Here is a 25873-nt window from a genome sequence, read left to right as displayed (position 1 = left end):
ATTATTGGATTTGATAAGTTAGCAATAACATACAACTCATCTGACACTGCACCATGGTTACTCAATCATAGTTCATTAATCTACAATTCAGGAAAAGTGTTAGTTATTAAGAAAAGTTCAAGAGTTAGTGTGAACAAGATTATAAGTAATGATAGGCAACAATGCTTACTCAAGTTTTAAACCATTCAGGGAACTCAATCTCTTGCACATTTTCAATATTGCCTACACCACTAGCTTGAAGCAACTCCTTGTGCTCACTACATAAAAATGCACTTGGTAAGTTAAGAATTTTTGAGGTGAAGTCAAATATTTTTAGTTACTGTGTATAGAATTTATACTTACTTGATATACGGCTCAACCTAAAGAAAGATGTTTGTTTCCTTCGTTTGATACTTGGTATCTCTCGGATGGGCTGAGTTATGGACTAAATTAGGTTATGAAAAACTCAAGGTGAACATTGACGTTGCATTGTTAGACGAAGAGGGAAGACATGATATTGGTGGAGTTGTTCAAAAAATCACCAAGGTTGGGTCGTGGCTGGCATTTTGAGATTGCGGCTTGAGCGTATTTCTTTAGAGATTGCTGAAGTCGTTGCTCTCAAGGAAGTACTTTCGTGGTTGAAGCGCGATTTTCCAGGTGTTAATATTATTGAATCTGATTATTTGGTATTGGTACAAGCTGTTAGAAATTTAATACTTTTTCATCAACTTTTGGTGGTACCATTGAGGATTGTAAATAATTTTCATCTTCTTTTAATGATGATTCTTTATATTCTTTCAAACAATCTGCTGACTGAGTTTTTCACTTTATGGCTAGAGTGTCTCGTTTATATGTTGATTGTATTAATTAGTATAATCTACCTTTTAATGTTGTTAACATTATTGAGACCGAGTTGGTCTAGTTGAATAAAATTTGTAGTTAAAAAAAATAAGTTTAATATTTTCAATAGGAAGATATGGAAACCGTAATTATTGAATGGAATTTTTCCTAACCCAACAGTACTAATTTTGTAAGTTTCCATTATTTAACACATGATGAATACATATTACAAATATGCTAATTATGCATATGGGTCAAAATAATTAATTTTTGAAAAAGACAAGACACCAACATTAATTAATTAATTAATTAATTGCAATACATTCACTATTACTATTTTTATATATTATTTCTTTTATGCTTGATGGACCATTTTCAAACATAATAATAATAATAATAATAATAATAATAATAATAATAATAATAATAATAATAATAATAATAATAATCATAATAATATCTTCTCTTGATCACAACATGTCCTTAGCTTCTTCCTTGGTCTATTTGGACTATCGTAACATTTTAGGAATGGAGAGATTTCATGATCATCACGTATGCTATTACGGTCTTTCAATAACACTGTAGTAGGACTTGAAGGGCAGCCATTATAATTATAATTATAATAATAATAATCACCATCATTACTACTACTCCACAGCTTTTCCATCATATTATGGCACCTTATTATATCATCCTACATCAACCAAAAAAAATGATCAATCAGTTTAAACAATTAATCCGATTAACAAAACATAAAAAATTGCGTGGTTACAATATTATATATATATGTATGTATATACCTTTTGATGTTGGTGAAAGAAACGAGTGAGAAGAGAGTAATGATCGATATTTAATGATGACGTTGAAAGAAATCTATCTAGGCAAAACCATATGGCTGATGCAGCAACTACACTTGGTCTAAACTCCACCAGTTTGGTATCTATTAATAAGTAGTAGTCATGATGATTACTATTATAATTTTGTATTTATTGATTAATCAAAAGCAAAAACAATTAGATATAGCTACATCTAGGCATTAATAATAAATATTTATATATATATACCCGAAATGGCTCGAAGAAGAAAGTGATTAATTTTGGGTATAATAATGATGTGTTGTTGAAGGTGAGGTTGATGAATGAATAGTTGGAGATAAGAATGAGTAGAGGTACAAGCAAGGCGCCAATCTAATGTCTCCAATACTTTCAATTCCATTCTCTGAATGGCACTGGCCTCAAATGAATGCTCCATATCTTCCATCTAATCATTATCATTATATATGTATATATGATCATTCTATACATACAATATAATATATAGGAGAAGTGATATTTGCAGCATCCTATTTCAATCTCGATCTTTATCAGTGTTCACCTATATTTATTTTATTAATTTTGCATAGTTTACAGGATATTCACAACATTTATATATATTGATATTCCGTAATAATCTTTTTAAAAAATATTCCAATTTGTTTTCGGCAATAACAATATATAGAATTTATTTTTTAAATTTACAGAAATAATATTATATAAAAACAACTAATAATACTGTACCGTGTTAAAAAAAAATACTCCAACATATATTTTTTTTGCTGAATTCCAAGATATATTTTTGGGAGCCAAAATTAACAAAGTGAATAAAATAAGAGATTGTAAATATTACTAATTATATAATATACATATATACATGACGATCGATGAAATTGATACAAACCTGATTGATTTGATGGAGCATAGGAGGGTTGGTGTCAATGAACTTAGAGGCAATCGAAAAGCAGGCAATAGACAACAACTCAATCATCCAGTATTTCCATTCCTAATTAAAACCCAATAAATGTTTATTGAATTATTTTATTATAATTAGGAAATTCATAATAATAATTATATTAAAAAAACTGCTTGATTATACAAACGTTTCATATATATTTACTTACAGTAATATTATTAATACTATTCTGATTCATTGATATAAATCTATCGAGGTAGTTTGTAGCATGAAAAACAGTTCCAAACGAGAGATTAAACCGACTTCGGCACTGCAAAGAAAAGCAAATCAACAATAAAATCAATAATATTAAAGGAGAAATGCTAAAATTAATGAATGGAATTCAACTCGATCATATTATATATAGGACATTATATAATATTATATACTAACCTTGATAAACCACTGAATGGTTCTAAACCTAGCAACGATCAAGTTGTTGTAGTAAAGATATTGTAAGTAGTTAGGTTTAGGAAGGTAAGTATTCTCCTTTTCTAGGCATATGTTAAAAGCCAACTCAATGTCTTCCTTACTCATATGACGAAACTGATCATTATCACCATTATTATTAACATCATCCTCATCATCATGACTACTAATTTCATCAAAACTAGTACAACTACGTTTTCTTGTAATAATATTTTCTGTCATTTGTACAGAAATATTGTCATCCTCATCATCATTCCTAGAAGCAGTAGGGCTCGAGGGCCAAACCTCATCGCAAAACAAATTGATGTGATCCATATTATAATATATATTTGTATTTGTCAGTGTACGTACGTAACAATCATTTTCTGGTCTTTGGTATTTGACTTTTGTATAAGAAAGCCAGAAAAGAATGGAAATCAATCAAAGTGAAGGTGAAAGGGCATATTAATATATGAATGAATAAGGGAGTTAGGGAGTTGATATTTATATAGAGAGAAAGAGTTGGTATGAAAGTGAAAGTGGGGGATATAATAAGAAGGAGACGTCCCTCATGAAATGGTTAAATGCATAAAGCATATATATGTGTAGTTTTGACTGCAGTAACCAATTACGTGAGCATACACACGAGTTTAGGTCTGTTGATAATCTTGTCTTAATTTCAATGGCTTTGTGGTCCGGATTTGGGCAATGAATCTTATATATTATTTATTCTTTTTATGTCATAATATAATTAAGATGGGTCCCAGTTGAGAAGAAAGGTCACTTTCCCAATTGAGTAGGTGGGGGCGCCTTATTGTGTTATTCCTCAACCCCTCCATTCCCATGCATGATCTCTGGTCATGAGCCTCTGATGAGTTTGTTTCAATGTTCTTTTTGCCTTTATAATATTAATTAACTAATTAACCAAACTACCTTTGTTTGATGACTAGTTAATTACAAAGAGTTTTTGTCATTCTCAACTCAAAAACAACACAGTTACTAATTAATCGATTATTTGTCATCATATAAATGAAAAGTTCTTGACTTTGAGGATATTATTTATTACATATTCATACAACATAAAGTAGACAGCTGTTTGTTACTGCTCAATCGTATGAGTCCACTTGTTGGTATTAAATAATCCCACTTCATGATTTAATGGAACAGATATGCACTACTTATATTCCTATTACAGAGGAGATGAGTCACTAGTCTGATCTTTAAGCTAGCTGGGTTGAACACAAGGGCAAATAACCCATATTACGGTTTTACTCGAAAATGAGCAGCATCACGTGTCAGTGTCATGTGACTCCGTTTAATTACTCAATAATATACGACCAAGATTATTTAGGGCCAGTTTAATTATAAATTAGTTTAAAAGTAATTATGAGATTTAGAATGTTTGTTCATGTAATTACACAATAATTATATAATTTGAAGGAATTGAAAGAGTAAATACTCTCTAATTTTCATGACCAGTGTAATTAAAATATTACAATTTATATATAATTAATTTTAGACAATAAAATTATAGTTATTATACTAATTAATAAATATATTTTAAGTTTTTATTTTATAACTTCTGCTTACTATATTGTTATACCGCAAATATTTTTTTTTATTATTAATTTTGTAAAAAATATATTTAAATTTTGTATTAATTTTAAACTAGTAATCAATAATAATTAGTTTGGTAAGATTTAACAATTTTATTAATAATTTTAAATTTTATATTTTTGTTGTCATAAATTTATTATAGGAAATTACAAAAAATTGATCTCTAAAGTAAAAAAAGTGCATGCTTAATTCATTTCCCGATTTTGACTATTTAAAAAATTGAAAATAAATTTATAAAAAATTAAAATAATAACAAAAACATTTAGATAGACAAATAAATTAATAAAAATAGTGATATTATATTTTAAAAATTCAAAAAATGAAGAAAAAACAACAAAATTTAAAAAATTAAAAAAAAAATTAATGAATGTTCAAATATTACTATGTCATATGATAACCTATAAGCTTATACCTTCATACTTATACATATATTCATTCAATTATTTTTCTTTTTTATCTGATTACTTTTTATGTAATATCCCCCAAAATATAATGATATTTAATTGGGCATATTTTATTAAATATGTGATTAAGTGGGTATTAGAGTAGGATTATAATCCTACTTAAGCTAGTTACGAGTTAATTAGTGAAATGTGATTAAAGGAACAAATAAAGCATAATTTATTAATTACAGAGATTTTATCGGACTACAGGAGTATTGTGGATATACCATTTCAAAAATAAAATATCTTCGGGTTTGACGGTCGTGGAAACTTGACGGAGTGGTCAAAGATGTCATGACGATATAAGATAGATTATTTGGAATTATGCCGGATTAGTCTAGAATTTGAAGTTGTCGATTTGGCAGATTAGTTAGAATTACTAAATTGCCCTAGGTTTTTAATAGTGTAAGTTTTGTTAAGGAGGGTAAAATGGTCATTTTGGGTGATAGTTGTTGGTGTTGTTTTATTTGTGTTTTAGTGGCTGAAATAGCTAGGTTAATATTAAAATAAAGTTTTAAAAAATGGATAAGATAATAAAGAAAATTTGAAGTCACCATTCCCTTTCTTTCTTCCTTCCTACCCGACCCCTTAGAGGAGTTGCAACCATGGTTTTTCTTTAATTAATTCTACAATTTTGGATTGAATTAGCAAGAGATAGAAGTTGGTTAAGCATTGAGGTAAGTTCTTGATGTTTTTCCCCTTGAATTTCTTGAGTTTCTTCAGTTTTAGGTCAGTTTAGGTTAGGTTTTACTAGGATTTCATGGCTGTATGTTTAGTCTAGGTTTAGAGATTATTTTGGTATTAATTTTATGAGTGTTTAGGTTTCAATTAGTTGAATTTTATGGCTGTTTCATTTTGAAGTTAGAGTTGTTGATTTAAGAGTGTAATTTTGGTTTAAGCATGATGAAATGGATTGGTGATTAAATTACTATGTTTGGTGCTTGAAATATGTTGTATTTGGGATATTGTTTTGAACTGGAGCAGTTGGGCAGGTGTGGTTGAGTTTTGCTTTGAGTTTGGGGAAGAAAACCGAAGAATTTTGGTCTGCCAGAACCGGTCGACCGATTGTCCTATAGGGGAAATTCTTGGGTTTTCCTCAAGGTCAGTTTTTGGCTCAGGATGATACCTAATATCTAATTTAAGTTGCTTAGGTGCTAAATGGCCTATTTCGGAGCTAATGGAAGTTAGGTTTTTTTCGGTTACGGGAATTAGGGTTAGTTCCCAGAGTTTCAATTTGAGGTATTTATTGAATTTTGCTGTTGTGACATAGGACCTCGGATCCTCAAGCTTTGTTTTCACTCAGGTCAGCCTGCACGCCTGATTTCTGAACTGAGGTAAAAAAAGCTTTATGCACCGCTAAGTGTATTTGTAAGAAACATTTATCATCGTTTGTGACTTGATTATGAACGATGTAATATTGTGAAACGATTATTATTGTTTGTGACTCGATCATGAGCAAGGTAACGATTATTATCATTTGTGACTCGATTATGATCGAGAAAAAGACACGATCATTACCGTTATTGTGAATGAATAAAGATACTGTCATTACCGTTATAAGTAATTACTCGTTGAAACTGTAGATAGGTTTCTTACTTATTATTGGCTTTATCAGGCAACGATAGTGACATACATAGCTCGTGAATAATGAGTGGTAAGAGTGCTTTATGAGGCACTAAGATTATGTGATCATGGTAATATGTGATTAGAGTGCTTTATGAGGCATTAAGATTATATGATTATATATTGAGTGAATACCCATTTATTGTAATGAAGAAGTGGTTAATTATGAGTTGCTATGATTTTCTTATAATGCGTAATATATGTGTTTGTATAGACGTTAGATTATATATGCATGTTGAATATGTAATGAAGCACGTGTATGTATATTATGCTGTGATGTGAATACTTGTATTTTCGATGCTCGATCTAGTAGCTTTTCTTGCTGAGTCATTGTGACTCACGGGTGCTTCGTGGTGCAGGTAAGGAAGATAGGAGCTGTGTTCAGCCATGAGTCAGAGGTCTCCCAGCAACGTACATATTAGTCGTGGTGTCTTGACTTCCGGGAAGCAGGATCAACCCCTTTTCTATGTTTGGAAATGTAACATTACTTTTGTAATAGCAGTTTTATAACTTGTTATAAAAGAATTTTATTAACAGGGGATCCCAGTATTATGGTGGTATTTTGTACGAAAGTTTTATTTTAATTTAATCAAAAAGTTTTTAATTAAACCACACATTTCTTAAACTAATAGATTAGTTGAGAATAAGTTTGTAAAAGCACACACGTGGCATCCCTATGGGTTAAGGTTTTACAGCATGGTATCAGAGCGACCAATGGTTAAAGATCCTGAAGACTGGCTTGATATTTACATTGGCTGTGTTGTAGAGTGAATTTCGCAACACCAAAATATATTATTTGATTAATACAAAAGAGAATTTTTAGAGAAACGACAAGTGCGAGTATTCGACCTAGAATGGCGAGTACTCGACTGGGAATGTGAGAACAATCAACAAAGCTGGAAAATATCAATAAGATAAAGAATTATAGTGGTTCAGTCAGATTGTGATCTGCTTAGTCCACTCTATCAAAGGATTCGTAGGTGCCATTTCACGGTGGATCACCCCTTTATATACAAAGCAGGTGTCCAATCGGTTACATAAGGATCACCTTCATTGTTAATCCATTATTTACATATTGAATTGCAATAATTAAACCCAAACAACGTTAACATTAATAAATGAGTGACAGTTACTAAATCCATCAACGTATGCGTCTTCCGCATCTGCGAGTTGACTGTTCATGTTCCGTTTGTTGAGCTCGCAGGGTTATCATTACGTTTGGACTGTTTGAGTCCTTAGGCAATCTCCTCTTGTAGACATCGCATATCGAGCTGATAGAACCTAGACATGCGAGTCTATATCGGTTTATCAAGGCTATTGGGTCGTTGGGACCAAATCGCCCCATAGAGAGTTGATCTCTATGCTCTCGCAGAAGTATAGAGAGGATACTCGCATATGTCCCGACACATGCGAGTTGGATCCATTCTCTCATCCTGCATAACGCGAATTACAGTTACGTGATCCGACTTTGGTCGTAGTCGCAAGATCTCGCTGGCTTTATCCTGGCGAGGTTCAAACTTCGAGGAGTCTCTCATGGACATATTCAGCTTCCATTGGAAATCTGAATATACGTGTCCTTTAAATAGGAGTCTTGTCTCGAGTTTCTAGGTGAGAGAAATCTCACTATAACAGGCTGCGAAGACTCGTTTGACTCATGGCTTAGTAAGTGCTAATTGTTAGTTGATTAATAGACTATTTATTGATTGTTTGAATTGTTTGCTTATATGAAATGTGTAAGCTGTTAAAAAAACATGATAAGTTTTGATATAAAATTATTAAATATGTTTATGCATGTGCGGTAATGCTTATTAACATTAATTCTAGTTAGAAAGATTTTAACAATGAAAAAGGAATGGTCGCGAGTGTATTGGAAGGTGTACCTGAGGCGATCTAGTAAGGATAATTGCGAGCTTACCAGGCTCAGAGTTGGTAGTGTGAGTATGAATCCTCCACTACCACAAGACTGGGAGCAAATGCATGCTATGAAGTAAGAGATTACCTGAGTGGCAAGGTAGCAGAACATACACGATTGATCCCGAGCAGCGCGGTGATGGAGAATGACATTAAATTGAATCGACTGGCAAAGTTTTGTTTTGATGAAGTGGCTGTTAAGGCCGCTAGGAAAGCTAAATTTAATCGAAGGTGGGAAGAGTATATCGCTCGGAATGTGGATATAGTTATTAAACAACTGAGAGTTGTCCAGTTCTATGTTCAAGTGGTTGAGCTAACTCTTACTGTTGAGGGTGTAAAGACCAAATCAAAGAGAGAAACAATATGAGGAAAGATTCATAAAAGCAAACGTCCAATGTTGGATCTGGTAAGGGTGCAAACCCTAATGATCTCAAGAAAAAGGACTAACGACCCACCAGTTATGGGTCCTAGTAAGTGAATTTAAGGTAACCAAAGTTTCTAACATGGTGGGAACAAAGATTTGCAAACCCATCCAGAGGGTTGAGATGCAAGAGACACAAACAAAGTGAATGCTACACCAGAGCCTGCTTCCAATGTGGGGTGGTAGGCCATTTAAAAAGAAACTGCCCACAATTATAGTAACCAAAATAAAATGATGATTGAAAGTTTGTGTAAATTTAATAATGTGTTACCAAGTGGTTTCGGTACCTTAATGTTTATTGGAAAATTGGTTATTTTCCTGCATGTGGTTTAATCCCTTCCCGAGTTGTGGGAGAGAGGGAATGGTTGGTTGTTTTAGTTAAGCTAAACTTAGAGGATTTTGAGGTTATATTAGGATTGGATTGACTTGTAAAGTTTAAGGCAACCATCGATTGTGAAAGAAAGATGGTAACTATTGAACCAGAAGGTGAGGACCCATTCATATTCTTGGGCAAGGTTCAAGGGTCCCAAATTCCATTAATCTCGGTGTTTAAGGCAGAAGATTTGTTACGGGATGGATGTATCAACCTTTTAACTAGTCTGGCAAATATTACGAAGGGAACATTAGTGGGACCGGGACACGATCTCGTGGTCCAAGGGTTTCTAGATGCCTTTTCAGAAGAGCTACCAAGGTTACCACTGAAGCGAGAAATTGATTTTGAACATGAATTGATACTGGGAGTAAAACCTGTATCAAAAGTTCTGAATTGGATGGTAACTGCAGAATTGAAAGAGTTGAAGATTCAGTTGCAGGGGATACCTCATCCTGGAGTATGCCAGTTTTGTTTGTGAAGAAGAGTGATGAAACTTTATGATTGTGTATTGACCACTAGGAGTTAATTAAGTTAACGGTGAAGAATAAGTATCTTTTGTCAATGATAGATGTTATGTTGATCAATTATAGGGAAGGACCGTCTTCTCTAAGATCGGTCTTCGATCTGGTTACTACCAGTTGAAGACTTAAGAGGAGGATAAGATAATAAATAAAATAACTAAGAAAATAAGAACACAAGATTTGTAGAGGTTTGGCAGCGTGATTATGGTAATAGCCTGCTTCTCTTTTCCTTGTATTACTTTAAAGAATTAATAAGATCAAAAGGAGTTGGCTAAGTAAGTTTCTTAATAATTCTCAAGAAAAGCTTACAATTGTTTGGCAGCATAAAAGCTCTCTAGAAAATATGATTTTAGTGTTGGAATTTATTTTACCAGGATCTTAGATCTACTCACAAGTATGTTGTTTAACACCCTAAATATGAACTTTCTAAAACGATAAATTAAACACATATAAAGTTAAGAAAACCTTACATTGATGCAGCGGAATTAATTTCTCCTTCCACTCAGATCTCTAACTCTTGTATCCTTTCTGTAGCAGAGTATAATCAAGATCTGAGCCCGAATGTCCTTCTTCTTCAAGTTTGATCCTTCACAGTCTTCCAATCTATGATTGAGTTACTGCTTGCTGTGTGTGGGCACTTACTCCTTCACTAGGGTCGAAATTTATGAAGAGAGAAAAGAGAAGAGGGTTTCGGCCAGGTATAGAAACTAGGGAAGGCTCAGTTTTTCTGAAGAGAGAAATTTCTGTCAGAAGATGTTATTGAAAACTTGTTATTTGACTGAGCCATCACTTTCTATTTATAGGCAACTACTAGGTTTAGGTTAGGAATTATTTGGCATTAAAATAATGAAAATATTAATTTGAAATCCCACAAATAGTGGCCGGCCATGGTGTGTTAATGGGCCCCACTTGATTTTGCAGTTTTAACAAATTTTATCTCCATTTTCTCAAAAACGCTAATTTTCCAATTCTAACCTTTTAAATGCCAAAACTAATTATTTAATAACTAAAATATATTATTAAATAATATTGTCATTTAATTTAATTATTAACTAGACATATAAAGTCCATTAATAAATAAATAAACCTAGAATCTCTTTTCTTTACAATTTCACCCCTACTTAGTGAAAATTCATAAAATTAGACATAGTCTATCTTTAGAATTATAATTGATCAATCACGAATCAATTAATGAGTCTTACATGTTCTCAACTAGAATGGGACCATGGATCTATATGCTGAGCTTCCAATAAGTGAACCAAATTTACCAAGTAAATTCCTACTTATTAATTCTTCGTTGAATCCACTCTTGGAACTTAGAATTGCACTCTCAAACTGATATAGAGCATATTATATGTTTCACGATATCAATATGCTATCTCATTTAACCATTGTTATAATCTTATTGTGATTTAAAGATCCTCTATATAGATGATCTACATCGAGATGGGATTTCTTTACCGTTCTCACCCCTCAATGTATTTTTCCCCTTAAAACACTTAGCTACCTGTAAATGGTGTTTAGTGATCTAATAATTAGTCAGTTAAACAAGAGTTCATCCATTTACTAAGCTCGAAGGGAATCATCACTTGACTTCTATACACCAGTAGAAGCTATAGATTCCATATTTATGTTCAGCACTCCCACTCAATCATACTATCATGTTCCCAAAATATACGTATCACCCTGACCTAAAAGTAGGCTTAACTAATAAATCAAAGAACATGAATAGCACTCCTGAGTTGAGCCTAAGCATATCAGGATTTAGATTCTTTTAATCTTAAGATCAACTACTGATATTGACTTGGAAAGATATATAACGGTAAGTTTGTAATATCTTACTTTAGTTGCAATATCGATCCAGTCCAATGTATACTCCATACATTCGAAACTAGTATACTTTACTAATGTCCTGGAAAGAACATAACACTTACTCTAAGTGTAAGTAGACATCATCGCTGATTATCACATTAGTGTAAATCCAATAACACTGATGAAACAGGGACCAAGTCTTTTGATTCATATGATCACAATCACATTCCACTATGTTGACGATACTGTAATTGTGAATAAACATATGATCTGGATTTAACTGATTCTGTGTATAATAGTAATAAATATATTAAACCATTAGCATGTAGAATTCATGCAAACATAAATCACTTCAAATTTCTTATATTGATAACTAATCAGATTGTAAAGAGTTTTATTTAGGGCATAAAACCCAACATTTAGATCCCTAAATAATGGATTGCACCATTATTTAGAGGAGAAAAAGTGCATGAGTTAAGTTTCCCAAAACAAATAAAACTAAGAAGGTTTCTTATTATTTCTTGTCGGTGCAAGTCAATCACACGAAATTAAGGATTGGACTGAGATTTGAATATTGGAATATTTACGGAAAGTATCTCTGAAGATCTTCTTATGTCGAACTACCCTGCTTAAAAGACTCGGCATTCCTAGATATTGTGGATCAGTTCAGAAAATTACATATAGGTTCTATTCTGATGATTCCTGCTGAAGGTGTAAACTAGACCATTTCATGTAAAACTCTGTGGATAGATTGTCAAAGGACAATCATATGTCCATGCTTAGAAAATGTTCTCCAGGTGTCACTCTTACTAGATGTGACATCACCCTCTGCAGAAAGTGGGATAACACATCTAATGCAAGTTTACTTTGCTAATGCCCTATAAAAGAATAAGTAAACTACATCACTGATTATTACGTCAGTATAAATCTAGTACACTGATGAATCATGATTAGCTACCTAATGTATTTGGGATTGGAAAAGTATTCCCAAGCACACGTTTATTACCTGGTTGGCTTGTTGGTAAAGGCTTCTCACCAGAGACTGGTTGATTAGTTTTGGTTATGCAACTTCATATCCTAACTTATTCAGTAAGTTGGAAAAGAGAGACACACTAGTTGTAACGTCCTCGCTTCAAACTTCCATTGGGCTCTTTACATCTACTGAATAATGGCTCTTATACACGAGTACGTCACTCTGGCTGCTTCATGGACTGGCGACTGACCCTACAGACCAACACAAGTGTTTTCAGCGTGCTTTGTCCTCACTCGCACGCTTCTTAGGAAGTTAGATCACCCATCTTGAAATTATTTCAGGTCAAGCACGCTTAACAATGGAGTTCTTTTGCGATGGGCTACCGAAAAACAAGATGCACCTTGTGGCTGCTTCATGGATTGACGACTGACCCTACAGACCAACACGAGTATTTCCAACGTGCTTTGTCCTCACTCGCACGCTTCTTGGGAAAACTTCTCAAGAGGTCACCCATCTTGAAGTTACTCCAGGTCAAGCATGCTTAATCGTGGAGTTCTTTCGTGATGGGCTACCGAAAAACAAGATGCACATTGTTAATATTGATAGTACTAATCAATCCATTTAAACTCTCTTCAACTGTGTAGTCTCATACCTACATAAACAAGATGCACTTGATTGGAGGGATTGAGAGCAACTTATTAGTTATCTAATTGGTTTGTAAGTTGTTAGAAGTTTACATGTACAATAATATTCTTACTTACAACTAAAAAAAAAAGTTATTAATAAGTAATTTGTTTTTGTTTTTTTTTTCCGAATGAAGTAATTTGTTTTTTTTTTTTTTTGAATAAAAGTAATTTGTTTTTTTAGTGCCGAGTAAATAAGAAATTTAGTTTAACTACCTAATGTAAAAAATAAAAGATAATAATAATAATGAACAATCATTTTTTAGGGGAGAGAGAATTTTGTGAGCCACGGATTTTCCATCATTTTTTTCTTCAATCTTTATTCTTTTACCAAAAAAATATATTCCATCCACTTTTCTCCTCACGCTTTTATTTCCTCCCTCATTTGTTTTCTATCAAACATAGGGTAAGGGAGAAAAGAAAAAGCCAAGATCACAAATTTTTGTTGTTTTCTTTTCATATATATTTCATCACTCAGATAGAGTTGGTATCTGGACAAGTTCAGTTAAAAGAAATTTAAAAAAGCAAGGTTGATTATTCCTTAAAATTAAATTTTAACATATACATGAACAGAAAAAGCTACAAAGTAGTAGCTAAAAGCAGCCAAACTAGTTTCCCTAAGTTAAAATAAAACTTATACACCAAGAAAGCGAGAAACTCGTGCAATCTCTCAAGTTTCTCCGAACACCAAAACCTTAAATCTTCTTAATCTCTATCGTAACTCGTATGAAGAGAAACTGAAACCTGATCTTCCCTCATTAGTAGATTTCAGCTCCAACTTCTGGAATGGGCTGTAGGTTCATTCAAGTACATATCCATCAATCAGTTATTTTAAAAGGTTGAAAGATTAGAAAATAACAGGTCATTTCATTAGCATAGCTATCACAAATTTCATCAATCATTGATTACTGAAATAGCTTAGTTCCCTTAATTTAGAGAGAGAGTAAATTTATATCAGGTAAAATTAGTTTAGCCATCGTAGAAAAAGAAAAGAAAAGAAAAAGGAACCTGCTATTAGGATCATAGTAGAATCCATTAATGGAGCCATCACTACAAGAAAAGCAAACATAGTAAAAGCCAGCTATAGTTAACCCACAGTCTGTCCCAACATTGACAAAGTACTGTTCTTTCCATCTCTGCACCACCAAAAGAATTTTAGGAAAGATTATATTTCACATATGTGTTACGTGAGTACACCAAGTAGCAGAAATAATGGGAAATGAAATTACCATAAATATGTATGGATAGTTACTCAAGTCCAAAGATTTGCCTCCATCAACCTCCACTTGGCTCTGTAAGAAAATAAGAAACAACACAGCAATTATGAATTGTTAGATTACATTGGACATTTCCTATTGCTTTTCTTTTTTCTCTTATAAAATACTTTTTTTTAAATACTTTTTTTGTTTTAATAAAATATATAATAGTAAGAAGAGGAAAGAAGACGGAAACTCCTTACAAGTAAAGGATTAAAAGAAGAAAACTTGGTCCAGTGCCTTATATCATCCTCTGGTCTGTTAAGAGTACAAATAGATAGGCATTCGAAAATAGGTTTATGGTTCTACTTCTAAATAATCATCTTGTTAAAGGGAGGCGCAGTATATAATATTGAATGAAAGTTTACAAGGAAAAAAAGTAAAAATGAATAAAAAAGAAATATACGTTGCTTCCCATTTGCCAGTGAAGAAAGTATAATTCTTGGTATCAACAATTTCTCCTTCCCAAAAGGTTACAACCTGATATGAGTTAAAAGAGCAGAGTACCAGATTAGCCAGGAATTTTAAAAGAAGTGAAATTGCTAGAGATATGCTGACCTTATAGTTACAGATAATGATATACACTGTGAATTCATCACATCAAAGCATGTGTTATTCAACATAATGAAATGCAGAATACATATATCAAATACAGAAATGCAACAGCACATGCTATCATGGACTAAATATGTTATATTTCAAGCAGCCAATAAAGAGTAAGGAAGTTTTGAAATAAGGGAGAATCAATATCGTCAATATATAACGAGAAGTAAACTAATTGGAAATTATTTACATAAAATTTCCATATCTAAATCCATCTCATTTTGTGAAATTGCAATATGGGACCAAATAGAATGCGACATGCAGTGAGTTATTAAGCTATGTACAACAGATGTCTTTTACCAATGTCAAATGTTTTTCACAAAATGCAATTCTCAAATAACAAAGCAGCAGCTTTCTTCTATGAAATGCACTAAATCAATCAAACATACATGTGTGTAATTATAAATAAGTGTCCAAAGCAGAAAATAAATAAAAGACTGAGACTACTTATATAGTTCCAATGTTTGAAATGCGAATAGAATAAAATTCTTACTGGTGTATCGGCCATGGGAACATTAAGAGCTTCCATGGTACCGCATAGATAACCATGTTCAAGGTCACATCCTTGTATACAAACATTTACCCTCCATGCTTCATCTTTTTGCAAACCAGAAACATTCTGAGTACCCGAGAAGGTCTATAAAAGAAAGAAACGTTCGGTGAGTAAACATAAAAACTTCGAAACCTTAGCCAGGGAGCAAGTATTGGTTATATGAACACTAAGCAAAAATGCCAGCTAAAACAAGATGACAAAAGCAGCCACCCCCTCATCTCTCTCCCCATCCCACTTATCATAACAAAGACTAAAAGCCTCACACTATCGTATGACAACATAAGCACCCATATTGGCACATACCAATTGTTGTTGCATAAAAAATGAAGTAAAACACAGGGCTGTAATAAGCATACTTAGTTGTGGAGCAAAATGTGTCAACCAAAAATCTTGTAGGAATCAAGAAAAGCTTTCAATTCAATAAAGTACAAAACATATTAGAGTTAGTCCCACACTATTTATGTGTGGAAAGAAATTGTCATATACAAGATAAATGAGCTAATTTTTCCATTGTCAATTAATTTTGAGATAGAATCTCATTTATCCTATCCCAAATTCTAACATATATCATAGCCACTTGTGATCGGTCCAAAAAGATATTTCCGTCTCCCCTCTAACCTCTATTTGGGACCTTTCGGCCTGTTTTGTTGTTATTCGCACTTGTGGAAAGAAATTGTCACATATAAGATGAATAAACTACTCCTCCCATTGGCAATTAGTCTTAAATGAAACTTCATTCATCTTATTCCAAATTCTAACAAAACAAAACCCAATTCATAGTTCGAACAAAGCAGTCAGTAGTTAAAAAGATAAATAATGCTAAAAATGAGGTATTCAACTGAAAATAAGAGCTTTGTTAACCAAGTGAAGTTGAAGTACCAACAGAAAAAACTGTCGAACATGTTTGGAGATAGAGACGAAGTTAAGAAGATAAACCTGTCCAACACTTAAAAGGGTACAAGCTTGTGGTGCCGTTTGCCCAGAATTTGCACCTTCTGAACGAGAAATCAATAAAAGAAAATCTTATTTTAAATCAAATTGAATCGTACAAATTAACAAACAACGATCCTGTAATTTTTGGGTTCTCAGTTTAGTCAAACTAAAAATTAAATCGAGTTGTTAGGTAGGAAAAAAATTAAAAACTCTCAAGCAAATTTCAGACACACACACATATATACAAGGGTACAAGATGTAGGTGATGCAATGGGTAGCGATGAGGAGGAAAAGAGAGGGAGAAGAGGAAAATACCAGAAATCTGAGAAGGGGCGGAGGTATCCACCACTCTTACCGGCATTGCCTTCCTTATTCAGCTCGGTCTTTTATCGAAGGATTCTCTCTTCTATTGTTCACGACTCTACTCTACATTAATATTCCAAAATAGCCCGACCCGACCTCTCTCCATGGAATCATTTTCAATCTATCTATTATTTATAGATTATGAAATTTTATAAAAAAACTACAAAAACATGACATTTATAATTTTATCACTTTTCAGTAGTTTTTTACATTTAAATTTTTTTATGATATTTGATTTGTTATATTTTTAGAAACATGATATCTGTTATAACCGAAATTCGGTAAGCATATCAGAGAACGACACGTGTCGAGCTGGGAAGAACGAAGAACTCAAACATGCAAACGAAAGTACACTTAGCATGGAATAACTTGTTGGAAACATAATTCGCAGAGTATATTTATAATTCAGTTGGCTGAATAGCCCTCTGCGAGACAAATACGTACGAACTGTTAATTTATGTATTGACGAGAAACTATATGGGTGCACGTGTGCATGACGAGGCATCAACCTCACTGCGTGGAAGAGAAACGATAACACTAAAAACACTTAGCGTATATTACACGATATACTAAACTAAGTGTAGATAGTTTGACGAGTCAAGATAATAGACAGTGAGGCGTTTATCTCGCTAGAAGATGGCGTGCGTGCGAGAAAGGCTATCTCGACACCAGAAAATATAGTATCAAAGTTAAAACAATATTAATCTCAGGAAGTCAGATGACAAGCAACTGCTCGCCATCAAAGTTAACTTGGCTCCATTCTCAGCGAAGACAAACCTATGGGATAAGGTTTACCGTATATCTTTAATTACGCGGTCATCTCGGCCCGATAAAAGCAGGATACTCGAAGTTGTGTGAATTATAAAAGCCTCATTTATTTAGCTTGATTTGTAATCAAATCCCATAAGTTGAGGGAGTAATTGTTGTAACGATTATCGTCAACTTTTGTAAATTACTGCCCACTATGTAATTATAAATAGTGGCAGGCAAGATCAAGAAAGGGGGACGAAAAAACTCATATGAATGAGGCCCTGAAAAATACTCAGAATTCTGAGTAAGATTGACTCGTGGAGTATAAAGAATTTTAACTCCAAAATCACGTAAAAAACCCTGTGTTCATATTCTTTATTTTGATAGCTTTAATTTTTTCTGTGTGAAATCAATATTGTGAGGCTCAAATTTGGTTAACGAAAATCTGCGTTAACAGTTTGGTGCTTTCATTGATAGCCTCTGTCAAAAAGCTCAGAAAAAGCATCCTGACATAAAAGTGATGGATGACACCAAAGATAATAATCCTTAAGAAAGAATCAATCATCATCCCGGAAAAGAACCATTGAGCCCTCAGGGATCTATCAAGTCATTGCATGAAAAGACTGCAAGCCCTAGGAAGACCCAGTATTGGGGCCCCTGGCTTGACGGACCTTGGATAAACAATAATCAGTCACTTCCTAACCAGGTTGATGAGGATGGCGCCTACGACCCAACCAGGTACATACCAATCGTGAAATTAGAAAATCGCCATCTTATGCGTCGATTGGAGGAAGTTATGCCGAGTTAGAACGCGAAATAGCTGCAGTAAAGGCAGCGCAGGAGGACGGTACCCAAAATCAACCTGACCCTGGGAGAAGAGACTCATGAGGCAAACCTCGCGACTTGCAAACCGAGGGGCAGGGGAAAATCCAGAGATATACTCAGAACTCTCAGGAGATGCAACCTGAGGAAACTGAGGAAAAATCTGGAGACACAGCTTGAGATACGTGGAACATCGGACGAAAGTCGCCAATCCTCTCTTTAGGCTCATAAGAAAGAAACTCACACAAACCCTTATAGGGAGAAAAAGGTGAATCAAACCTTGAAAGGAAGGGCAAGGTTCGACCGCAGTTACGACAAGAGTGACCTACGAGAACATCTGAACTTGAAGAAGCCAGATCTTCGTCAACAACTCGGTTCAAAGCAAAAGGATTCATTGGAATTATTTTACCAGGATCTTAGATCTACTCACAAGTATCTTTATTAACATCCTAAATATGAACTTCTAAAACGATTATAATTAAACACATATAAAGTATGAGAAACCTTACATTGGGTGCAGCGGAATAATATGTCTCCTTCCACTCAGATCTCTAACCCTTGTATCCTTTCTGTCGCAGAGTATTATCAAGATCTGAGCCCGAATGTCCTTCTTTGTTGAATCTGGATTCTTCACGATCTTCCACACTATGATTGAGGTACTACTTGTTGTGTGTGGGCACTACTCTATCACTAAGAGGTTTCGAAACAACCAAAGAAGAAGGAAGAAAGAGAGGTGGCGGCTAGGTTTAGAAGGATGGCTCAGGTTTTTCTCTGTAAGGAATAAGATGCATGTTACTTTCCTGAAGCCATCACTTTCTATTTATAGAATACCACATATGGTTAGGTTTGAATTATTTGGCATTAAAATAATAAAAATATTAAATGATAAAACCCTATACAAGTGGCCGGCCATGGCTTGTGGATATGGGCCTCACTTTTGCAATTTAGCTGTTTTATCATTTTTCCATCCCATTTTCTCAAAAACGCCAATTTTCAAATTCAACCATTTAAATGTCAATTTCAACTATTTAATAACTATAATTAATTATTAAATGATATTGTCATTTATTATATTTATTAATTAGACTATCCAAAGTCTCTTAATTAACAAATGTACCCTATAAACTCTTTCTTTACAGTTTCGCCCTTACTTAGTGATAAATTCACAAATAGACATAGTCTAACTTGAGAATTATAATTGATTATTCGAAACCAATTAAATGAGTCTTACAAGTAGTATTATCTCAACTAGTGTGGGGACCATGGGCCTATATATCCGAGCTTCCAATAAGCAGATCAAGAATTTACCTCTTAAATTCACTGACTTATTAATTCTTTGTTGAATCCACGCATAGAACTTAGAATTGCACTCTCAGCTATATAGAACGCTCTATATGTTCCACCATATAGACACGCTATTAATTATCCATTGTTATAATCCTAATTTGATCAATGATCCTCTATATAGATGATCTATACTGTAAAGGGATCAAATTACAATAACACTCTACAATGTATTTTATCCTTAAAACACTTAACCCCGTATAAATGATATTTCAGCTAAGTGAAATGAGTACTCCACCATTTATTTTCGTTTGGTCAAGCTCGAAGGAAATCATCTTTTTCTTTCTATTCGCCAGATAGAAGCTATAGATTCCATATTTATGTTAGCTCTCCCACTCAATTCCATTACCGTGTTCCCAAAATGTACGTATCACCCTGACCCAAAAGTAGGCTTAACTAACAAATCAAAAAACACAAATAACACTCTTGAGATTGAACCTAATCATATCAGGATTAAGATCATTTGATCTAGGATCAACTAGGTGATATTGAATTGAATAGATATTACGGTAAGTTTAATAAATCTATGTCAAAATTCAATATCGGTCCCTTCCGATGCATACTCCATGCATCCAACCCAAGCTTTTCTTTAACCAATGCTTTGGAAAGAACACAACATTTCTCCAAATGCAAGTAAACTCTGTTGTAGATTGTCATATCAGTAAAACCCCAGTGTTCTGATAAATCTAGGAATCTTTAATCACATAGTCATGTTTACTTTCCACTGTGCTGACAACACAATAAACAAGAACAAGTATGTGAAAAGGGTTTGGATGAATTTATAAATCAAATAGATAAATAATTGATAAGGTGAACCAAAACATACACAAGCTTTACTTTAACCAATGCTCTGGAAAGAACACAACATTTCTCCAAATGCAAGTAAACTTTGTTGTAGATTGTCATATCAGTAAAACCCCAGTGTTCTGATAAATCTAAGAATCTTTAATCACATAGTCATGTTTACTTTCCACTGTGCTGACAACACAATAAACAAGAACAAGTATGTGAAAAGGGTTTTGATGAATTTATAAATCAAATAGATAAATAATTGATAAGGTGAACCAAAACATACACAAATGAATGAAAAATACTTCTGTTTCTTTATTGATATTGAATAATACGGATTGCATTGAAATGGAGTTTTATTTGGGGCATAAAACCCAACAAACTCCCACTTGCACTAATATAAAACTAGTCAGTACATCTCAATTAATCCTAAATTCTGACAATGCTTTTCAAATGCAGTTACTGCCGAGACTTTGGTGAATGGATCAGCTAAGTTATCTTTTGTGTCCACTTTTTCCACCAGTACATCCCCTCTTGCCACATATTCTCTGATGATATGATATTTCCTTTCTATATGTTCGCTTCTCTTGTGGCTTCGAGGCTCCTTACTGTTGGCTATTGCTCCAGTGTTATCATAAAGTAAAACTAGAGGCTTTTCCACTCCAGGTCCAACACCGAGACCGGTGAAGAACTTTCTCAGCCAGACTAATTATTTGGCAGCCTCTGTAGCAGCTATGTATTCTGCCTCCATGGTAGAATCTGAAATTGCGGTTTGTTTAGCACTTCTCCAAACCATTGCTCCACCCCCAATGGTAAACACCATTCTTGATGTAGATTTCCTATCATCAAGACATGCCTGGAAATCTAAGTCGGTATAGCCTATGGGATTTAAAGCACCACCCTTGTTGACGAACACATAATGTCTTGTACTCTTCAAGTATTTCAGAATATACTTAGCAACATTCCAATGTTCCTGACCTGGATTTGTGTGATACCTGCTCACGATTCCTACTGCATAGCAGATGTCAGGTCTAGTGCACAACATTGCATAAATTAGACTTCCAACTGCAGAAGCATAAGGAACTTTTCCCATCTCCTCTATCTCTTGAGGATCAGTAGGACACTGTTCCTTAGATAGACGGATACCATATCTAGAAGGCATAGTCGCCCCTTTGGTGTTGGTCATGGAGAATCTCTCTAAAACTTTATCAATGTAAGTTGTTTGAGAGAGAGCAAGGGATCTGTTCTTCCGGTTTCTGATAATTTGAATACCGAGAACATAGGCAGCCTCACCCAAATCTTTCATTTCAAATTGAGTGTCTAGCCATTCCTTAATGTCACTCATTTTCTAGATATTGTTGCCAATGATCAAAATGTCGTCAACATAAAGGACCAGGAATACTACTACTTGGTGCTCCTTGAGTTAACAAACACAAGGTTCATCTTCATTCTGAAGAAAACCGTAGGTTTTGATGATTTCATCAAACCTTTTATTCCACGAGCAAGAAACTTGCTTAAGTCCATAAATAGACCTATTTAACTTGCAAACTTTCTTTTCCTGCCCTGGAAGAACATAACCTTCTGGTTGCTCCATATAGATGGTTTCTTCAAGAACCCCATTAAGGAAGGCTGTCTTGACATCCATTTGTAAGATTTCATAGTCGAAAGCGGCTGCAATGGAGAGAAGAATTCAGATGGATTTGAGCATGGCGACTGGACTAAAAGTTTCCTCATAGTCCACACCTTCTCTTTGGGTATAACCCTTGGCAACCAGTCTAGCTTTAAAAGTTTCGACTTCGCCTCCAACACCTCTTTTCTTCTTGTAGACCCACTTACATCCGATTGGACGATAGTCATTGGGTGCGTCTACATATTCCCAGACTTTGTTCTTTTTCATGGAATCCGTCTCTGAATCCATGCCGGCTAACCACCGTTTCCGTTCTGGACTTGCCATTGCCTATTTATAGGTTAATGGTTCGTCTTCGATACCGTTACCAACGACCGATTTCACCTTCTAAGCCATAACGAGAAGGTTTTGTAGAAACCCTCCCACTATGACGAGGAGCAGTGATCTTCTGAACAGGAACTTTAGTAGTAGTTTTCTCAGTGGTTTCGATTGAGGGAGTGGGATTATCCTCTTCTTGAGTGGAAGAGGACGGAACATTGGAAGGAGTAATATCTGTAAGCATTTCCTCTAATACAACTTTACTTTTCGGTTTGTTGTCTTTAATATAGTTATCTTCAAGAAAAGTAGCATTTGTAGAAACAAACACTTTATTATCCTTATAGCTATAAAACAGTCCACCCCTAGTCTCTTTAGAATTCCCGACAAACATGCAAACTTCAGTTCGCGATTCCAGTTTGCCTTCATTCTTTCTTAAGATATGAGTAGGGCACCCCCAAATTCTATAATGGCGTAAACTAGGTGTACGACCATTCCATAGTTCGACGGGTGTGTCTTAGGGACTGCTTTAGATGGAACAACATTTAAAATGTGGTTTTCCATCTGAATAGCATATCCCCAGAAGGACGTAGATAGAGTTGAATAACTCAGCATAGACTTAACCATTTCCAAAAGAGTGCGATTTCTTCTTTCTGCAACTCCATTTTGCTGTGGAGTGCTCGGGGCAGTGTATTGGGATTCAATTTCAAGTTCAATTAAATGATCTTTGAACTGCATATCCATATATTCTCCACCTCTATCAGTTCGCAAGATCTTTAATGTTTTACCTAATTGGTTTTGAGCCAAAGCATGAAATTCCTGAAACTTTTCAAACGTTTCGGATTTCTTTTGCATTAGGTAAAGAAAATTGTATCTAGAGAAATCGTCAATGAAAGTGACAAAATACTCATAACCACCTCGGGCTTTTACATTCAGAGGTCCGCAAACATCAGAATGCACTAACCCTAGGGGTTGTTTGGCACGCTCTCCCTTTGCAGAGAAAGAACGTTTGGTTATTTTTCCTTCTAGGCAAGACTTGCATACTGGCAATTCACCTAAGACGACATTTTTCAATGGACTGTCCTTGGTTAGCCTATTGAGTCTATCAAAGCCTATGTGACCTAAACGTAAATGCCATAGATAAGTTTGTTCACCATTATCAATCTCTTTTCTTTTAAGGCTTCTAGGTTTAGCTACATTAAAAAGTTCAGTATTTAGTGAGATTTGCGTATCAGGTCTTAAAACATAAAGCCCTTGTTCCATGTTAGCAACACATATATGAAATCCATTACGATAAATTGAACAATTAGAACTCAAAAAATTCAATATATAAAATTGTGTTTGTAAATATGAAACACTAATCAAGTTTCTACTAAAGTTTGGAACAAATAAAACATTTTGTAAAAGTAAAAATATTTTTGTATGAAACTTGATACGGGCTGTTCCTCTTGCTTTGACTGATACTAACTAGCCATTTCCAACTTTAAGCTTTAACTCTTCTGGGTGCAGATTTTTCCAAGTTTCAAGCAGCTGCAGTGAAGAACAAACATGGTTAGTAGACCCTGAATCAACAATCCATGTGGATTTGTCATTCTCTAAAACACATGATTCAAAGACAAATGCATTACCTTCGTTTGAATTGTTTAAAAGCCGGGGACATTGTTATAGTGAGATTTCTCTCACCTAGAAACTCGAGACCAGACTTCTGTTTGGAGGACATGTGTATTCAGTTTTTTGAGAAAAGCTGAGATGTCCATGAGAGATTCCTCGAGTTTAGACCTCGCCTGAGCTAAAATCAGCGAGATGATGCGAATATGACCAAAGTCTAATCGCATTCGTGTGACTCGCATCATGTAGGACCAAAGAACGGATTTAACTTGCATGTACCAGATTATGTGCGAGTATCCTTTCCATCCTCCTGGGAGAACATAGAGATTGACTCTCTAAAATGCGAGCTGGTCCCGGTGACCCAACAGCCTCGATAAACCAATATAGACTCGCGTGTCTAGGTTCTATCTACTCGTTATACGATGTCCATAAGTGCGACTATACAAGAACGCAGACATCCTAGACTTAACTGAATGTTAGGAATACCCTAAGCCCGCGAGCTTACACCGGAAGATGAACAGTCAACTCAAAAAGTAGAAGTCGCATACGTTGCTGTATTTAGTGAATAAAAACTGTTATTCATTTATTAATGTTTACGTTTTAGTTTAATTGTTCTGAATCAATGTACAAACGGATTGATAATGAATGCAATCCTGGTGTGACTAACTGGACACTTGCTTTGTATATAAAGGAGTGATCCACCATGAAATGAGACCTGCGAAACTCTTGCAACAGTGGACTAAGCAGACCGTGATCTGACTGAACCACTATATTCCTTTGTCTTCCTGATATTTCCAGTTTTTATTAAATACTTACGTTCCCAGTTTGAGTACTCGCCGTTTTAGGTTGAATACTCGCAATTGTTCTTCATATAATTTCTTCTTATTATTAGTATAATTATTCAATTTTGGTGTTGCGAATTTTTGCTCGAATACATTTGGCGCCGTCTGTGGGAAAACAAGAAGTACATTCTTACTAAATACAAGAAGGAAAATCATTATGGCTGGAAACCAAGCAAACAGAGGTGTTAACAACGAATCCATCAACATCGGACTGATGAACGTTCCGTTGTCTGGGGTTAGAACACCACATGTGGATGTCATCAATGGCGGAGTAGGACGAGGTAATGTTAGACCGCTCAATCTATTCCCTGAAACTGGTGGCCCACAAGTCGGAGAAACATCTACACCCGCGGCGACAACGGGGCATTTTCCACCCATCACTTCGGCGGCAGTGTCCGAGGGAATCGTCCAGCTAACCACCGACCAATATACTGCGATCCAAGACCAGCTGCGCGGTCTGCAGGCCGAGGTAGATGGACAGAATAGGGCTCGACATCCTCCTCGAGCCCCCACTGCTCGCACAGAAAACGCCCAGGTAACCCACTCTAGACGTCGTAATAACTGTGTTCGCAGGGAACGGAGGACCAACCCCGAAGGACTCGACCTGAATCAACCAACTTCGAGGGACCAGTCTGCGAGGTATCCCAACTAGGACACACAGGTCGACGAAGACCCCGAACGACGTAACCCTCGCAGT

General features: G+C 34.7%; 2 protein-coding genes across 3 annotated transcripts; both read right to left on the bottom strand.

The window, feature by feature from the left end:
- Positions 1–1063: 1063 nt before the first annotated feature.
- On the bottom strand, positions 1064–3517 carry LOC133029163 (putative cyclin-D7-1). The gene is made up of 6 exons (XM_061101656.1): positions 2980–3517; positions 2756–2857; positions 2536–2637; positions 1884–2079; positions 1620–1759; positions 1064–1513 (listed from the first exon to the last, which is right to left on the bottom strand). Exons 1-6 carry the CDS (start codon positions 3328–3330, stop codon positions 1268–1270), a joined length of 1137 nt encoding a protein of 378 aa, XP_060957639.1. The 5' UTR covers positions 3331–3517; the 3' UTR covers positions 1064–1267.
- A 10284-nt stretch (positions 3518–13801) lies between these two features.
- LOC115698299 (uncharacterized) lies at positions 13802–17230 on the bottom strand. 2 transcript variants are annotated; one of them, XM_030625517.2, is made up of 8 exons: positions 17032–17230; positions 16720–16778; positions 15724–15867; positions 15034–15107; positions 14831–14885; positions 14601–14663; positions 14380–14507; positions 13802–14162 (listed from the first exon to the last, which is right to left on the bottom strand). In XM_030625517.2, the coding sequence occupies exons 1-8, from the start codon at positions 17075–17077 to the stop codon at positions 14084–14086; spliced, it is 648 nt and encodes a 215-aa protein (XP_030481377.1). In that variant the 5' UTR covers positions 17078–17230; the 3' UTR covers positions 13802–14083. The 2 variants fall into 2 exon arrangements, with proteins under 2 accessions (XP_030481377.1, XP_030481376.1); XM_030625516.2 differs by having other exon boundaries at positions 16663–16778; positions 17032–17193.
- Between the last annotated feature and the right edge of the window lie 8643 nt (positions 17231–25873).

This window comes from Cannabis sativa, chromosome 7 (genome assembly GCF_029168945.1).
Source record: "Cannabis sativa cultivar Pink pepper isolate KNU-18-1 chromosome 7, ASM2916894v1, whole genome shotgun sequence".
Taxonomy (NCBI): domain Eukaryota; kingdom Viridiplantae; phylum Streptophyta; class Magnoliopsida; order Rosales; family Cannabaceae; genus Cannabis; species Cannabis sativa.
The sequence above is the reverse complement of the archived record's forward strand: the minus strand, read 5'-3'. Positions and strand labels throughout refer to the sequence as shown.

Excerpts from the sequence above, each read along its gene's own strand:
- LOC115698299 (XM_030625516.2), bottom strand. The coding sequence starts at position 17,077 with ATGCCGGTAAGAGTGGTGGATACCTCCGCCCCTTCTCAGATTTCTG. Across the intron at positions 15,868-16,662 it reads TTCGACAGTTTTTTCTGTTG|ACCTTCTCGGGTACTCAGAA; the intron begins GTACTTCAACTT and ends TTTCTTTTATAG. Across the intron at positions 14,508-14,600 it reads ACTATCCATACATATTTATG|AGATGGAAAGAACAGTACTT; the intron begins GTAATTTCATTT and ends TTGGTGGTGCAG.
- LOC133029163 (XM_061101656.1), bottom strand. The coding sequence starts at position 3,330 with ATGGATCACATCAATTTGTTTTGCGATGAGGTTTGGCCCTCGAGCCCT. Across the intron at positions 1,760-1,883 it reads TCTTCTTCGAGCCATTTCGG|ATACCAAACTGGTGGAGTTT; the intron begins GTATATATATAT and ends ACTTATTAATAG. Across the intron at positions 1,514-1,619 it reads TCTTTCACCAACATCAAAAG|GATGATATAATAAGGTGCCA; the intron begins GTATATACATAC and ends TGGTTGATGTAG.